This window comes from Staurois parvus, unplaced genomic scaffold (genome assembly GCF_062004578.1).
Source record: "Staurois parvus isolate SC_StPar_1 unplaced genomic scaffold, SC_StPar_1.0 ptg000371l, whole genome shotgun sequence".
Lineage (NCBI taxonomy): Eukaryota > Metazoa > Chordata > Amphibia > Anura > Ranidae > Staurois > Staurois parvus.
The window spans coordinates 7095679-7110422 of NW_028318167.1; the positions used below are offsets into that span (position 1 = coordinate 7095679).

Sequence of the window (14744 nt, forward strand, 5' to 3'; positions counted from 1 at the left end):
GCCCCTACCATCTACTATGTAATGGAGAAAGTAGAGTAACTAATGGATTTCAGAAACTAGAAAACTATGGCCTGAATGTCTTCATATTTATTAATCCTCTAAGGGTATATGTGGACTCTCTCCCAATGAGATTTTGTTTGGAAGTGTCACTTGCTTCTATTTTTCTCAGCAGCTGAAGTCCTCTATACTCGGATCCCAGAGAAATTTGCTGATCTCTTAATGTATACACATACATACATATACACTAACACACACACACACACACAGTATATATGAAATGGTTGGAGACACAATTGAGCTTCTATTTCATGTACAAGTTACACAACTTGCAGGAAAAGTCACTTGGATCCACACCAGACACTACAAAAATTACTAAATGAAAGTATTTCTGTGTTTAATTTGGAATCACAGTCTGGGAAACTATTTATTCAAATATTTTAATAAATATATTAATAAAGGATATATGTATATTTAAAGTGATTTGAAAAGTAGTTCAGCCATGTTGAAGTCATATTGTCTTTTATATGTCTTCCATTTTAATGTAGAATTGTCTATCTTGTTTAACTATGCTGGTAAGTCAGCATGTCCACAATTCAGATACAAGGCCACTCCGGTCATAGGCTCTGAGTGTACAGCCAATTACTCTGTAAATATTTTTTATCAATCATGTTTCTGTAAGTTTTAGTTACAATAAAAGTTAATTGTGTAATGATATAGCTATTAGATTCTCTATAAGATTCTCCCCAGTGGAGTTTTCCTCCTAGGCCAGGACTAGTTCCACCTAAATGTAAGGAGGTTCCAGGTTAAAGGTGATTGTAGGTGTGGTCTGTGATCAAAATGTAAAATATTGATCAAAAGAGGGGAGATTGTAAAGGAAATTTGTAAATTATGTATAAAATTGTATTCTGTTTTGTGTGCATTGCCTATGTATTGTACACTGCACTCATTGTGCACACGACACAAATAATGCTTTGATTAAATTTACTGTACATATCTTCAAGTCTTGATTAGAAATTAGCCTGCCTATGTAACGCACCTTGTTACCATAAAAGTACAAATGTAATATTAATGTGATACCTATGTAATCATAAAAAAAAACTTCAAATGCACTGAATAAACAGAACAGTTATTTGGAAAGATGCTGAGTGTATCTTTTTGTGTCTGTTCCCTACTGCAGTAGTTTTTAATCATTTGGAACCACTAATCAGTATGAGGATAGGAGTTGCCTATCTATAAAATTTCAGTAATAATGTCCAAAGCAAGTGAATGGTTTCCGCTGCTGTTTTGAGCCTATGGGGAGGGAGAGAGCCAAGAGAGATGCTGTTCTCATGCTTAACCCTGGATTGAGATCACTCTGAGGTAAGTAAAAGGGGTGGAGGGCTGGGGGGGGAACTGGAAAAAGAAGGTTTTTTTACCTTAGTGCAGAGAATGCATTAGGGTTAAAAAATCTTCAACTTTTTGTGTTCACATTATGCGAGCTGATTGTGGGAATCGCATCTATTCCCACACCTACAACCAACCACAGCTGAATCACACTGCTGTTATGAGATGCATGTGGATGCCATTAATTTTGAATGCCAACTCACACATCTCAGCTCGCAGCACATTTGCGAGTGCGGGAACCACAAGGAAACCGCATGGTCAAAAAGACCATGCAGTTTTCCTGCAGTCGCATTTTTTGTATGGGAAACTAAAACACAGGCTGCACAGCCTGCAATAGTGTGAACCAAGCTTTACAACCACTCTAAGTGAGGTTCATGTTCATCAAAATATGTGAAATGAAAATGGATACATCCTTTCAATACACAGGAGCTGAAGTTGAACCCATGGCCAAACAGTGGTGTATAGAGAATGCTAGCTAGCCTAGTAGCTGCCTGAATCATTTTTACATGCAGTGGACAGGCCAATGTAATATTTAAAATAGACCCATCATTGTTGCTGCAGTAGAAATTTTGTTGCAACCGCTTTGATTGCCATACCATATTCGATATGTCATTGACTAAGCTAGAAGGGGTGCAACTATGATGTTTATAATATGTCCTTGGCAGTCAATATGTTAAATGCAAAGTCAGATACATTGTTACAAGATCTGCCAAAAAATGTAGACTCAATGGGTATTTAACAAAGTATCCTGCACCATTACAATGGCACAAGAAGTGAGTGCACGTTGCGTGTGTCTGTTTAAGGTCTATCTGCACCAATGGCACCAGTTTTAGGGTGAAATAAAAACTAGCATGGTCCTGTGCCTAATTAACAAAGAGTTTGCAGAAGTTTAAATATAGAAAACTATTGCAGAGCCCCACCAGAATGGACCTGGCTTACTGGATCTAAACCAGTGTTCTCCAAACTGTGGCCCAGGGGCCGGATGTGACCCTTTGCTAACCTTTTATCTGGCCCTTGGGGAACTATTTCATCTAACACCAACAATGGGGCATAATTTCAGTCACTGACACCAACAGTAGGGCACTATTCCTTCCACTGACACCAACATAGGGGGCGCTATTCCTCCTACTGAAAACAACGAAAGGGCAAAATTCCTCCCATGAGCACCAAATCTGGGGCACTATTCCTCCCACTGACACCAACAATAGAGCAGAATTCCTTCCATTGACACCAAGGATAGGGCACCTCCCTCCCCCCGACACCAACGATGAGGCACTATTTCTCCCAATGACACCAAGGATGGGGCAGCATTCCTCCTTCTTGCCTCAATGATGGGGCAGAATTCCTTCTGTTGACACCAACCATGAGGCACTAATTCTCCCACTGACACCAATGATGGGGCACTAGTCTTCCCACTGATGTGAAAGATAGAGTAGTGTTTACTCCCATTGGATGCCAGGACATTTTCTATTCCCACTAACCTGAGTCCAGCCCCCCTAAATTCTGAAAGACCATAAACGGGCTCCTTTTCCTGCCTATGCACTTAACTGTTAAACCTGTGGAAAGGAAGATTAACTGCCTTCCTCCTCACTCTTTGTTACCAGTGTATTTTTTGTATGGCTGCACTAAAATAAATGAGGCTTGGTTCTCTTCCGTGACGATTGCTTGCTGTTAGCAAACTTGGTGCTGCTCCTATTTAAAGGTTAGCTTCCTGAGTAATGATTCTTTGTACCAATTAGAGTACAAGCTACTGTATAAATATAACACATTGGTAATGTTGAATTCTGGTTTTAATATTTTTCTTCTATTTTGTTTGAAGTGGTTGAAGCAAGATGTCTCTGACATATTACCAGAACCAACAGTGGCACCAGCTTCAAAACTTGAACTGGAAATAAACAGCATTTTAAATCAAATAAATCAAAAATTCCCTAAAACTACTGTTAAAATCAAAGAAAAATCAACCAGTGCTAAAAACAGTAAAGTCTTCCTAAGAAATCCAAAGAGCAGCTATTGTGTTGGAGACCATTTAACAGTTCAAGTTCAAATGTTTGACTACAATGGAAGCAAGAAGACATATGGAGGAGACTATTTAAGGGCAAGAATGTTTACATCAGAGCTTGGAGCAGCAGCTTCTGGCAGAATTGAGGATTTTCAGAATGGGACATATCATGTCCATTTCATATTGTTCTGGGAAGGTAATGTTACTATTTCTATATTTATCAAGCACCCAAGTGAAGCATCATCAGCTCTTTGGCACTTTCGAAATCAATGGCATGGATATGTAGACCATTTGGGAAAGTTTACAAGACAACAAGAAGTACAAGAGGTAGTATGTGGATTTGATCTAAACAAAACACAAGAGCTTTGTGAATATGGAGACCAGAGAGATGAAGAATATTTTTACTGTGTCAAACCAAAAAATTTTGACTGTAACTCTCTTACTGATATGAAGAGCTGGAGGAGACATGACAAGACTCTATGTACTGAGTTTGAGTCTAGTTTATTTGACATGTAAGTGAATGATGCACTTATACTGGTTCATTTAATTGTGTTTAGCCAAAATGTTTCGTTTTTTTTGCAATTCATGATTAGAGTAGGGAAGTTTATAATATTAGAATCCCTGTCAAGTTTTTATAGCTTGCAAAGGATTATTATTATACAGGATTTATATAGCGCCAACAGTTTGCTCAGCGCTTTACAATATAATGGGAGACAATGCAGCAACAATACAGTTCAATACAAGAGGGTTAGGAGGGCCCTGCTCCTCGGAGCTTACAAAGAAAGGGTATGTCAAGCCCTGGATATCAGTCAAAATATTATCCTTTATTTCTGTAACATCCACCCAAAACATTTTGGGGTTTATCTGGAAAACCACCTTATTGCGGGCTGAAGTGTCACAAGAAGAAAGTTTATTTATGTAGAAACTGCAAGAGATGAATTAATTTCATAGAAAAGTATAATAGTAAGAGTGATCTTGGTCAGCAAGAACTTGAGAAACACATACTGTAATTAAAGTGGAGCTCCACCTAAAAGGGGACGTTCCGCTTTAAGGCCTCACCCAGGTGATCAGAAACGGAAGTTGTCCCCCCTCCCTCCCCGTAGTCTTCTGGGACACATCCCAGAAGACTATGGGACCATTTACAAAGCGCAGCGCTACTCGCGTAAGTGCAGTGGGCACCTGGCTGTGAAGCCACAAGCTGTCACAGCCTGGTGCCCACGCTGAAGATGCCAGTGCCGAGGAGACAGGATGGTTGGTGAACCTGGCCATTGTGAGGATCGAGGGACAGATGAGTGTCCTTTTTTTAAATGACAGCAGTTTTGTACAGTTTTGTAGCTGATTACTTTATTTTTTTTAATACTCACTGGACCTCTGCTTTAAGTTATTTTACTGCATCTATGAGGGGCGATCAAGTCAAAACCGGGACTTTTTTCAGGTATAAAAAGGGATGTCATCACGGAGATACTACACGCAGTTGTAAGTGGCAAGTGTGTCCTATTACTGATAGGGGGCGCACATGTCCCAGGCCAGTCCAGAGGCCATTATTAAAGATGGCAGACAACGTGCAAGGGACAGCGTGCTGTGATGAAGTTTCTTGTGAATGAAGTCATAAAACCCACAGACATCTACAGAAGACTTCAAGCACAGAACGGTGATGAGACGCTCAGCTACAGTAAGACATTTAAATGATGTAAACATTTCAAAGATGACCATACATCCATCAGTAACCATCCCGGCCCACAGCAGTCATTCCTGTGAACATTTGCGTGGAATGCCTTATTCTTGATAACAGTCTGTTGTGAAATTGCACAAGAAACAAATCTTTCTGTGGGAATGGTGAACACAATGATGACAAAGTGAAGCAAGCTGTCCTAGGCTGGTTCAGGTGTACTGCCAAATCTTTCTATGCCGAAGTTTTCCAGGCATTAGTTAAATGCTGGGATAAGTGTATAAATGTAGCAGGGGATCATTTTGAAAAATAAATGCAGTTTCCACTCCTTGAAATTTGTTCTTTTTTATCCGGTTTGACTTGAACGCCACTCATAAATACATATGTAATTATTTTTGTTATCTTAAAGTGGTTGTAAACCCTTACATATACCCAGTAAAGTAAATGGCCTCAGGTGATACACAGAGATGAAACAAATCCTCCTACATAAGTTGTACCTGTCTATCTGCAGTCTTCTCTTCTCTACATCTATTCACAGTGCTGATATTATAAAGCTGGTCTGAGAGTTTAGAAAAAAGGGGGTGGAGTGGTGAAATAACACACTGCAGAGCTCAATGAGATGAGTTCTGAAAGCTGATTGTGAGGGAAGAGACACCCCCCCCCCCCCTCCACACAGCTCACAGGAACAGAGGTGAGGCTGTCAATCCCCATCACCATTTTTCTCTTGGTGTCAGGAACCTTGTCAGAAGTGATTCATTCTGATAGCAGAGAAATGAAGCAGCAGACAGAAATGACGCTTAGTGCTCGTAAATGAGACAAGTGTACACAATAGAGGGGTATGCTTTGTTCAAGTTTCATGTCTGAGGTTTACAACCACTTTAGAGTGTATCTCAAGCTATGTTTTTTTCTTTTTTAGTTGTAGAGTGGGGAAGGGTAAGAACTTCTGTCAGGTTTTTACTTCTGTTACTGACTCCATTGGGGAGATTCCCCTTCACTTGTCCTTGTAGGAATTGTTGTAAAAATGACAGGAAGTGAGGGAATATCTCTAACAGGGAGACATATGGCAATAAAAACACTTTTTGTTCATTGCAGTAGGGAAAAGCTGAGAACCCTGGTAGGTTTGCATTGCTGTCTGTGTCCCTGTTGCATATTTACCCTTAATTACATTCTGGTGATGTCACCTGAACAGATGGTGTGGATAACTTTTCCCAAGGAGGCCTCAGAAAACAATAACAGCCTCACAGAGGTCATAGACTTTCCTTAGTCTGTCAAAAAGTTTAAAAAATTGTTGGCTTGAGAAACTTTTTTCCTTCTTTTTTCCCCTTTTTTTTATGTTGGTCATATATTGAAGCTGCAGAATGAAAAGCTTGACAAAATTTCAAATTCATCACTGAAATAAAGTGTGCAATAAGTGTTGTGGGTTGCTGCTAACACCTTTAATGTGTTCCCGCAACACCTTTAATGTGTTCCCACAGCAACCAAAATAATAATAGTGTAGCAGTACCCTTTCAATGTCTACCCATCATATCTCAAATACACAAAATTAAAAAAAAGAAACATAAAAAATGTAATAAGAATTATAATTATGCATTAAAATTTTTATTTATTTATTTTTTTTTTACATATTTTTTAGAGTTGAGGTATGATGGCTAGACAATGAAAGCAGAACACTACAATATTATTATTTTGAATATATTTGGTCTTCTTATGATGTTCGTTGCTTCAGAAGCCTAGGGATCATGTTTAAGTTAAACACATTTTAAAAGTATGGAACTCAAATTTAATGCAAATTAAATGTTTTATGGTTAATTTATCTACCAATTATTTTTGGTGTTGATTTTAAGGTCTAACATCAGAGTTGAAATTCCAAACGACTTTCAAGCTACCAATGTGTTTTCCTGCAGCAACAGTAAGTACGGTAAAATGATGTCCAATTTTCCTATTTCTGAAAAAGTACGACCTGGTTGTATTACATAAAGTGCCTCCAGGAAAATATGGCGAAGGTGAGAGATTTCTAGGACTGTCTTTATTATGCGCATAAATACTGGATACTGTTTTATTATAGTTGACAATGTATCTATCACTGCACAAATCTGTCTGCAACATTTCTGGATCTGACTATGAAGCAGGTGCGGACTGACAACTCATGGGGCCCCTGGGCAATAGGAGATCATGGGGCCCTGGTGTCCTTGCCCAAACTCAAAAAAGCCTATGAAAAAGGTACCAGGGGCATCTCATGGTGCCCCCTACTGACACCGGGCCCTCGGGCAGTGCCCGAGTTTCCAAATGGTCAGTCCACCCCTGCTATGAAGAGAACATCTGTAACTATTATTATTATAATACAGGATTTATATAGTGCCAACAGTTTACTCTGTGCTTTACAACATAAGGGCAGACAGTACAATTACAATACAATTTAATATCGTAGTAATCAGAGGGCTCTGCTATTAAAAACGTATGCTTTTTATAACTTTTTATGTATTCATTTTTCTAGTGAATTATTGTGGTAGGATAAAAGTGGCACTAACCAGCTGGTTTCTATACACTTTCAACATCACGTCTATGTAATTCTGCCTTGATAGATATAATGGTTTGGTAATACACATAAGATACCTGTCACGTGTTGAATGAATTGATATATAGTCATCCCTCTGCTACAGGATAGATGAATGAAGAGAAAAACAGTAAAAAGTTGACAAACCCTGCTGATATGAAAACCACACACTTATGCTTTGTGAAACAGTGCTGTGTCTTAATAAAATAAAATTATATAAATTATATATATGCTTACATAAAACTCATGCGAATATAATAAAATGAATGTCCACATAAAAAGTTCACATAAGAAACTATATAGAGTGTTTATAAAAAAATATATCCCAGGGTAAAATTCAGCAGATTAACTTGTGACTCCAACCAATAGTTAAAGTGCGCACTCACCGGAAGCGCATGTATAATGCCAATGGATGGATCATGTTGTGTGTGAGTTATTAAGCCCACAGGTTACCCCAGAGTTACAAGCATGACCAGAGGAAAAGGAGTCCTGTACTCAGGCTGTAAATAAATATATAGAAATCCCCCTGCGCGCCACAGAACCTAGTGAGTAAGCTGCTATCACCTATTCTCTATACCGCAAGATATGTGAAACAAAATAATATAATAGTGGTGAAGCGCTCAACTAAAATAATCAAAAAACTAGTGCAATACCTCCTTTGTGAATAAACCCTGGTGATATAGTGATAAATGATACCTCTTAAACTAAAAATTATACAATGGTAACTGGTGCAATATCCTCATCAGTGTATATTAAATCCCTAGTGATGTAGTGATAAACGATTATTATTAACCTATGCAAAAAGAGATACTCAAATACAATTAATCAGACCAATTTAAATAAAAATCAAATAAGATAGTGATGCCACACTGTGCAAAAAAAGTGTTCAAATAATATCACTCCATGCTGCAATAGTGCTCTTCGTGAAATCTTGACGTGACTCCCCTCAATGATAGCCAAAATGCCCCCTCACCTTCCACATTCGACCCTTGCGGGTCACAGAGCTTTTTATATATAAATAAATCTCTGCCAGATTTATTCTCCTCCACTGCCTCCACCGACCATGATCCTCCTCCAGGCAGTAAGTAATACTCCAATAGCTCCCCTCAACAAACGGACTCTGCCAGATATAATTCTCCTCCACTGCCTTCACCGCTCAAGATCCTCCTCCAGGCAGTCAGTTACAATGTCCTTTCAGCAAAGTAAAGCAGTTCCCATGTAATATGGGTGTATACAGGTGTCCAAAGATGGCGTCCGAACCCGGAACCGGAAGTACGTCACCCCTATACGTCGACGCGTTGCGCCACGATCACGTGGCTTCTTCAGGATACCTATCCTGAAGAAGCCACGTGATCGTGGCGCAACGCGTCGACGTATAGGGGTGACGTACTTCCGGTTCCGGGTTCGGACGCCATCTTTGGACACCTGTATACACCCATATTACATGGGAACTGCTTTACTTTGCTGAAAGGACATTGTAACTGACTGCCTGGAGGAGGATCTTGAGCGGTGAAGGCAGTGGAGGAGAATTATATCTGGCAGAGTCCGTTTGTTGAGGGGAGCTATTGGAGTATTACTTACTGCCTGGAGGAGGATCATGGTCGGTGGAGGCAGTGGAGGAGAATAAATCTGGCAGAGATTTATTTATATATAAAAAGCTCTGTGACCCGCAAGGGTCGAATGTGGAAGGTGAGGGGGCATTTTGGCTATCATTGAGGGGAGTCACGTCAAGATTTCACGAAGAGCACTATTGCAGCATGGAGTGATATTATTTGAACACTTTTTTTGCACAGTGTGGCATCACTATCTTATTTGATTTTTATTTAAATTGGTCTGATTAATTGTATTTGAGTATCTCTTTTTGCATAGGTTAATAATAATCGTTTATCACTACATCACTAGGGATTTAATATACACTGATGAGGATATTGCACCAGTTACCATTGTATAATTTTTAGTTTAAGAGGTATCATTTATCACTATATCACCAGGGTTTATTCACAAAGGAGGTATTGCACTAGTTTTTTGATTATTTTAGTTGAGCGCTTCACCACTATTATATTAATCTGTACTCAGGCTGAGCACCTATTCAACCCTAAGGGGACCTCTGGATCCAGCAGATTCTTTATACTACTCCCAACGGCTTGATGACTGCACCATAGAGGAAAAGTCCACCGGATTATCCTGTTTACCTTGAGGATTTATATTACATGTGCATTATCCATGCGCGTCCGGTGAGTGTGCACTTTAACTATTGGTTGGAGTCACAAGTTAATCTGCTGCAGAATTTTACCCTGGGATATATTTTTTATATACACTCTGTAGAGTTTCTTATGTGAACTTTTTTATGTGGACATTCATTTTATTATATTCATATGAGTTTTATGTCAGCATATAATGTTTATCATGATTAATTTTTTTTATTATTTATTCATTTAGCGCTACACCTATATTTTTGTTTTGATTATTAAGAAGTTTTTATTGGTACCTTTTGGTGTTTTAGCAGCTGTTTTTAGGAGCGCTCATTATCCTTTTATTATATATAGTGCTGTGTCTTGTTACTTGTTAGAAGGCTTCAATTTTACACGGGGCTTTCATTGACAAAGATTGAGGGGCTCCAGGGTGGCGAAAACTGGCTTTCTCCAGCATTGGTAAATGCATGGGATTGTAATGAGTGCTAGAGGCTTGAAGAGTCCTGGGGGGTGAAATCTCTAACTCTGTGTACATGTTTTACTGGAGACCAGCAGTTTGCTTACGCAAGTCTGCACAGTTATTTTAATCAAGGAACTGGCAGTAATTTAGGGCTCCATCTGGTAGCCAGGAGTTCCCCTGCCCAGAAGTGAGAGCGCTGACCGATACAGCAGAGACCTGCAAGACAGGCTGAGATGCAAAATCTGAATTTTGTGAGACAGTCTGGAGGATCATATAGGGCCACAAATGTAAGATCAGAGCAACAGCATTACAAAAGTAAGCCAGGAGGCTGAATGAAGCATTTGTGTTCTGTATCTTTTTGAAGAGGCATGCTAAACACCCCTACAGGGGAACCCTTTTATCTGTGTTAAAATTGAACTTTACTTTCTTTTTAAATAAAAGTGGACCAAAAGCACTTAATTGTACATCCCTGGCTGGTCTGAACTTGATGGAAGCACTATACATGAGTGAAGCCCCACACATAGTGCATTTCAGCCCAATAACAAATACTGTAATTATATTGCCGTTTACAAGTCCTTAGATGTTGTGGCTGCATTAGTTTTCTTTTTTCATGCTTATTTTCCCTCAGTTTTACCTGGTGTTCCCAACATAAATACTTCCAGTCTTATTGTGACAATTATATTGTATCAGTGGATTAGCAGAGCTGTAATTTCACTAGGATTGAAATTGTTCTAGAACAGGGGTCTCCCAACTTTCTAAATAAAGGGCCAGTTTATTGTCCTTCAGACTTTAGGGGGGCCAGACTATGGCTAGCAGGATTGGAATATCACCTGGCATCAGTGAGAGTAAACATTGCCACATTTTGTATCAGGGGATGAATAGTGCCCCATTGTTGGTGTGTCCGAAAGGCCAGATAAAGACAAACAAAGGGCTGCATCTGGCCAGGGCCACAGTATAGAGACCACTGTTTTAGAACTACCAAACATTTCCCCTCTCTCCACTCTCTATAACAAAGGAGGGGTTCTATAGTACTAACACACTTCCTGATAACATTGTTTGAGAAAACACTGATGGGTGCAGAAGACACAGGATATCACTAGATTTTTGGCTGTATGATAAGGTATTTTTGCACTTTCAATGGTATATTTAAAAACCAAGTGTTGCCCTGCTAAATGATGATCAAGTGATGTCAAATGCTGTGAAAATATCACCACTCATAAATTACTCAATAATTCCATAAAAAAAACATTAAACTCATACATATTTGAAAAATTACATGAGAATGTGATTAAATAAATATAAAAACAGTGTCATAAATAATTTATACAGATATTCTAATATACATGCAAAAGTAGAAATGACTCAAAAAGTTCCAGAAACCCAATTATAGAAAAAGGGTTCTTTTGAATATGTGAAAGAATATTCCTTTTCTACAAAAATAAAGTGCCAGGTAGCTCCAACCGTCACCAGGATAGTGGTAAGATGTAAGCTTACCTGTTAGGGATACCACAGGCGTCCAGCAAGGATGACCAGATCAGAGGGCTGCACCTTAGGAAATCAGGAACCAGGCTAAGAATAGTTAAATTAAGTTTATTAACATAAATATTACTCCTACAACACCAATCAACAATAACAATTTAAAGTGACAAAATAAATGTGAAAGTGAAGCAAACCAAATGATAACCTGGCTAACTATATACAAATGGAGAGAGCACACACAAGCAGGGCAAGGTCAGGACTAAGACAGGAAACAAGAGGAGCAGGGAGCAAGGTACAGGGAGAGCTGGATGCAAGGTACAGGGAGCAGGTCACAGAAACAGGTCCAGGTGCAGGAACAGGAACAAGGCTCAGGCTCCAGCTCCAGCTCAGGCTCAGGCTCAGGCAGGGACATGGCTTGCAGGATTAATACTGAAGCACTGAACCTCAGTTATGGGAGGACTTATATACCTCCCAGCAGCCCACGCTAGGTGCAGCCTAATTACTCGGACAGTCCAGCTGCTGGGAAACACCTGCTGGTGACCACTGGAACTGCGCCTTTTGACTCTGGGAACCATAGTGCCACCAACAGGTGACCCAGGTGATGATACAAGTCCTGACATTACCAAATATTGATGAACCCCTAATTAACCATGTGCCTACCGGACACATATACCCCCTTCTTTACCAGGTCAATTTTCAGCTTTCAGCATTGTCGCACTTTGATTGATAATTGTACGGTCATGCAAGATTGTACCTATATGAAATTGTTATCATTTTTTTCTCACAAATAGAGCTTTCTTTTGATGGTATTTAATCGCCGCTGGGTGTTTAACTTTTTGCGCTATAAACAAAAAAATTGCAAAAATTAAAAAAAAAAACATTTCTTTGTTTCTAATATAAAATGTTGCAAACAGGTAATTTTTCTCCTTCACTGATGTGCGTTGATGAGGCAGCACTGATGGGCACTCATAGGCAGCACTGAAGGGCACTGATAGGCGGCACTGATAGACAGCACTAATGAGGTGGCACAGATAGGCGGTGTTTTGGATGTGATCACTTAACCGACCACAGCTGTTGTGATCTACCAGTGAGCCTAATTAATGTGAGAATACGTGCACGTGGATGTAAGACACTGGCACAGACTGCAGTTTGCCAACTTCCTAATTTCTACTTTATTGAGGAAATAACAGTAACATATATAAGTCTCAGGACGCAGGCGAAGCATATACGATGATTGTGTGAAAAGTCCCCTAAGTTTCCTGCGTGTTCTTCCATCCGTGTTGATATCTTCCAATCATTGTCACCAAAACAACTCATTCCGTTTTATGGGGGTTGTTTACGTTAAAAGATACTTTTCTTCTAATGAGTCACCTAGGGTGAGACTCCGGATGAAGGCGCCATCTTAATTATCATTTTTCTGTTACCCTATATCTGATTGTTTTCTTAAGAGAGTAAGGAATTTATAAAGCAGGAAGCAGAGAGTGGCAAGACTATAAAATTGTCATTTTACTGATCATCTAATAGAACATGGACTGTCTATCACAATCCACTACAATCCCCCCTTAAAATGGCTATTTTATTCCTGACTGTTCCTATATCTCTCTGATGTCCTAACTGCCTTATGGCCACCCCCTTCGAACTCTTTTAAGACGCATATAGAGCCCCCGAGTGGCTAATCCATCCCTAGAGTCTCGATGCGTCCTGAGAAGGCCACAGTCAGGCACTGTCTTTCCCTGCTTATAGTTGTCTGTTAAGGGGGGGGGGGGGGAATTGTAGCATTCCCTTTTTTATAAGTCTGAAATATGATGTTCAGGGGCCACAGTCTGTAAGGGAGTATAGGATTCCCTTCCTTCACGGGGGAGTTCAACATTGTTATAGTTCAGGAATGTAGGGGAGATCTCTTTAACAGCTTTTCCTATTAGCCTCTTAACCTCCTTAGCGGTTTTCCCGAGTGTAGCTCGGGGTAAAATTTCAGTACCAAGAGCGGTAACCCCGAGCTACACTCAGGCTTACCATGCGGCGTTCTCGGGGGTCCCTGCAGCACTTACCTTGTCCTTCGCTCCCACGATGTGTCCCCTGCAGTGTCCCCGGCCATCTCCTCCGGCCGATGCCGCCATCCGGCTTCCGCGTTCCGGTCCCTGCGATGTCGGGACGTACGGGCGCCGGAACCGGCGGGAAATTTGAATTTTTAAAAAAATGTCATTTTTGCTGTCATTGCTGTTTCAATGCATTTCACATATATTTTGTCCCTACTGCTTTGTCCTGTGCCCTGCCTGCATTTTGACTGTTTTTTCTGCCTGGAAACTTAGAAAAGTCCATGGCGTCCAAAAAGCGTCCCTTTAAATCAAAAGCGGTTTTAGACCGGCTAGAGAACAGCGATAGTAAATCAGAACCACTTGCAGAATTGAGTGATAATGATTTGTGGGGAAATTCGTCATCACACACTGAAATCGATTTTGTGACTTTGCTCAGCGATGTGCGAATTTGCCTCTGTATTTCAAATTTCAGTGTTTTTGGTTTGATTATATTATTGAATTAAATTTATATTATTATATTATTATTTTTTGTGATTATTTATTAAATTATAATTTATGATTTCGTGTTTCAAGTTTTATCCTACCCGGGATGTTTACTAGACTCTTGTTCGTACAGATTTCAGTGAGTTATTCCTAAAAATTACAGCCTACAATAAAAAACTACATATTTCCATGCAAAAAAATGGTACCGCTTTAGCACAAAAAATAGGAAAGAATCATACCGCTGAGGAGGTTAATGCAAGGGATCACACAGCAGGCGACTACTGCCATTAGAATGATAATACCCTGAATAACCACCCCTGCTTGGGTGAGGGCTTTCTGCCAGCCACTCAGCCATCCAAACCACTGATCCCAGGGATGTGTAATACCTGAGTTTTCCTTAAGTTCATTTGATAGGTCCTCCAGCTTCTTGATGGCCAGTCTCACCTTCCCATTTGGGCCTGTGTTATCTGGGATATACCTACAGCAGGT

General features: G+C 39.8%; 1 protein-coding gene across 1 annotated transcript in view; it reads left to right on the forward strand.

The window, feature by feature from the left end:
* The first annotated feature begins 566 nt into the window (after nt 1–566).
* The window catches only part of LOC149456201 (NXPE family member 2-like), a 53145-nt gene continuing 38967 nt past the window's right edge, over nt 567–14744 (forward strand). Inside the window, exons 1-3 of the mRNA XM_089685302.1 lie at nt 567–572; nt 3203–3894; nt 6896–6960. Of these exons, the coding sequence (XP_089541428.1) occupies nt 567–572; nt 3203–3894; nt 6896–6960 (763 nt within the window). The remainder of the gene's footprint in view (nt 573–3202; nt 3895–6895; nt 6961–14744) is intronic.